A 2737-nucleotide genomic window follows, 5' to 3' on the forward strand; every position below is an offset into this window, starting at 1 on the left:
CGGGCGAAGCGGACGTGCCGAGCCTGCTCCGTCACATCCTCCACATCCACCTCCAGCGTGGACGGGATCCTCACCACGTCCCGCCGCACTGCGGGCACAGGCGCCTTCAGCCGCGGCCCCGCGTGGGGCAGGACCCGCCTCATGACCCCCCACACGCCGTGCAAGGGGGTCCCAGCACCCCCCCTGGAGCAGCCCCCGACCCCGCAGCCTCATCCCCAGCCCCTCCTGCCCCATCCCTGCCCCGCATCCCGCCCGCCCGTGCGGACTCACGGTGCATGGTGGCCTGCACCTCGTAGACGGGGTGCAGGAGCAGGACGTGGGGGCCGATGTCGGGGCACAGCAGGGGCTGTGGCCCACGAGGCTGAGCCCAGGGGGGCTGCAAAGGTCTCCCTGCAGGGCAGCACCCCTTGGGTTCGGGCTGGGACAGTGCAGCCCTGCTCACCCTGAAATGTCGGTAGCAGCTCCGTTGTCTGCCAAAGACCTGTGGGACCACGAGGCTGAGCCCAGGGGGGCTGCAAAGGTCTCCCTGCAGGGCAGCACCCCTTGGGTTCGGGCTGGGACAGTGCAGCCCTGCTCACCCTGAAATGTCGGTAGCAGCTCCGTTGTCTGCCCTGTCTCCATGTCCTCACAGATGACCTTCTGCAGTTCTGTGGCAGTGACTTGCAGCAGGTCTCCTGTGGCCAAGCAGCACTCGTTGCCTGCGATCTCATACACGGACCCTGCAGGGTGAGGAGGGAGATTTCCTCAAAGAAAATTTCTCTACCAGTGTTTCATAGACTCACAGAATGGTTTGGATTGAAAGGGACCTTAAAGATCATCTAGATCCATTCTCCTGCCATGAGCAGGGGCACCTCCCACTAGACCAGGTTGAATCATAGACTAATAGAATCATAGAACATGATATATATATAATGCTATACATATATATGTTATATATATATTGGAAGGAACTCATCAGGACCATCAAGTCCAACTCTTATTGGAGTGCACTGTAGGGCACCCCAAGAATCACCCCATGTGCCTGAAAGCATCATCCAAAGGCTTCTTGAGCTCAGGCAGGCTTGGTGCTGGGACCACTGCCTCGGGGAGTTTGTTCCAGTGCTCAACCACCCTCCGGCTGAAAAACCTTTTCCTGATATCCAACCTGAACTTCCCCAGATTCAGCTTCTGCCATTTCCCCCAGTCCTGTCACTGGTCACAGCAGTGAAGAGATCAGGACCTGCCCCATCTCTTCCCCTGGGGAGGAACCACAGACTGCAATGAGGTCACCCCTCAGCCTCCTCTTCTCCAGGCTGAACAATCCAAGTGACCTCAGCTGCTCCTCATAAGTCATCCCATCCAGGCCCTTCACCATCCTCATGGCTCTCCTCTGGACACTCTCCAATAGCTTGATGTCCTTTTGATATCATGGTGCCCAACCCTGCAGGCACCTCCAGGTGAGGCTGCACCAGAGCAGAGCAGGACAATCCCCTCCCTGGACAGGCTGGGAAACTCTGCTTGATGCACCCCAGGGCAGGGCTGGACCTCCTGGATGGTTGCTCCAAGCCCCATCCAATATGCCCTTCAACACTTCCAGGAACGTGGCAGCCACAGCTTCTCTGGGCAGCCTGGGCTGGGGTCTCAGCACCCTCCCTATAAGATGTCCCTTACTGCTTCTGCAGGATGCCTGCAGGTGGTTGGTGCTCCTGTCCAACACTTTAGAGCTCCTGACTGAACTCAGCCATATGAAGGAGGTGCACAAGTGGTGGCAGCAGGGGCAGGTGGCCAAGGGATGGGATTAGGAAAACCAAAGCTTGCCAAGACCTGAATCTGTTGAGGGATGGGAAGGGCAGCATAAAAGGCTTCTACTGGTACATCAACAGCAAAAGGAAAGCTGGTGAAAATGTGGGTTTGCTGCTGAATGAAGAGGACCTGGTCATGAAGGATGCAGCAAAGGTGATGTGCTCAAAGCCTTCTTGGCATCACTCTTGGTATGACCAATCTTCAGCAATCTCTCTGAGACCAGGTGGAAAGTCTGGAGCAAGGAAGACCTGCCCTTAGTGGAGGAAGACAAACCTGTGTCTGTGGTGGGGCCATGGGGACCCTGAGATTGCAGAAGGGACCGTGGGTGGGGGTGGAGGTGCTGGGGAAGGAAGCTCAGGGAAAGGCAGAGCTGGTCCATGGGCCCATTGGTGGGCAGAGGTGGGGCTGGCACAGGGTCACCTTGTGAGCAGGGTGAGCTGGTGCCTTTGGCCCCAGTGGGAACTTGTTGGTTTAGGGCCCAGGCTCACGGAGCCACCCTGGTGTGTCCGGGCAGGGTGGACGGAGCTGGGCACGCAGCTGGGGACGGGCCGGTGTCCCTGTGTTGGGCACCGGCTCCTGAGGGCAGGGGCTGCTGCCCCCACCAGTGCTGGCTCCGGATGGAACTGGGGCTAGGACCTGCTGGGAGGTGCCTGCCCTGGGAGGAGGGACCTCGAGGTGGAAATAAAGATGAAAAAATAAACTGCAGGAAGAGGAGGATGACAGCTGGGAAGTTTCCGAAAATACTGTATGTTGTGCAAGTCCCAGTCCCCCTCCTCCAGCCCCTGCCGCGCTCTGACAGCATCGAGGGCAGGGGCTGAGAAGGGAGGGAAGACTGAGCTGGGCTGCCCTGAGCACTGAGCTGCCCTACAGCCCCGGGTTAACTCCTCACGCTCCTGGCATGGATGGTCCCTTGTCTGGCAGCAGGAACAGACACCAGTGGCTGCTCTGCCCTCCA

General features: G+C 58.8%; 1 protein-coding gene across 1 annotated transcript in view; it reads right to left on the reverse strand.

Moving 5' to 3' along the window:
* The window catches only part of THEMIS2 (thymocyte selection associated family member 2), a 7598-nt gene that overhangs the window by 1651 nt on the left and 3210 nt on the right, over window positions 1-2737 (reverse strand). Inside the window, exons 2-3 of the mRNA XM_010002917.1 lie at window positions 579-719; window positions 271-390 (exon numbers count right to left, since the gene is read on the reverse strand). Of these exons, the coding sequence (XP_010001219.1) occupies window positions 271-390; window positions 579-719 (261 nt within the window). The remainder of the gene's footprint in view (window positions 1-270; window positions 391-578; window positions 720-2737) is intronic.

Source organism: Chaetura pelagica, unplaced genomic scaffold, assembly GCF_000747805.2.
Source record: "Chaetura pelagica isolate M959 unplaced genomic scaffold, ChaPel_1.0 scaffold158, whole genome shotgun sequence".
Taxonomy (NCBI): Eukaryota; Metazoa; Chordata; class Aves; order Apodiformes; family Apodidae; genus Chaetura; species Chaetura pelagica.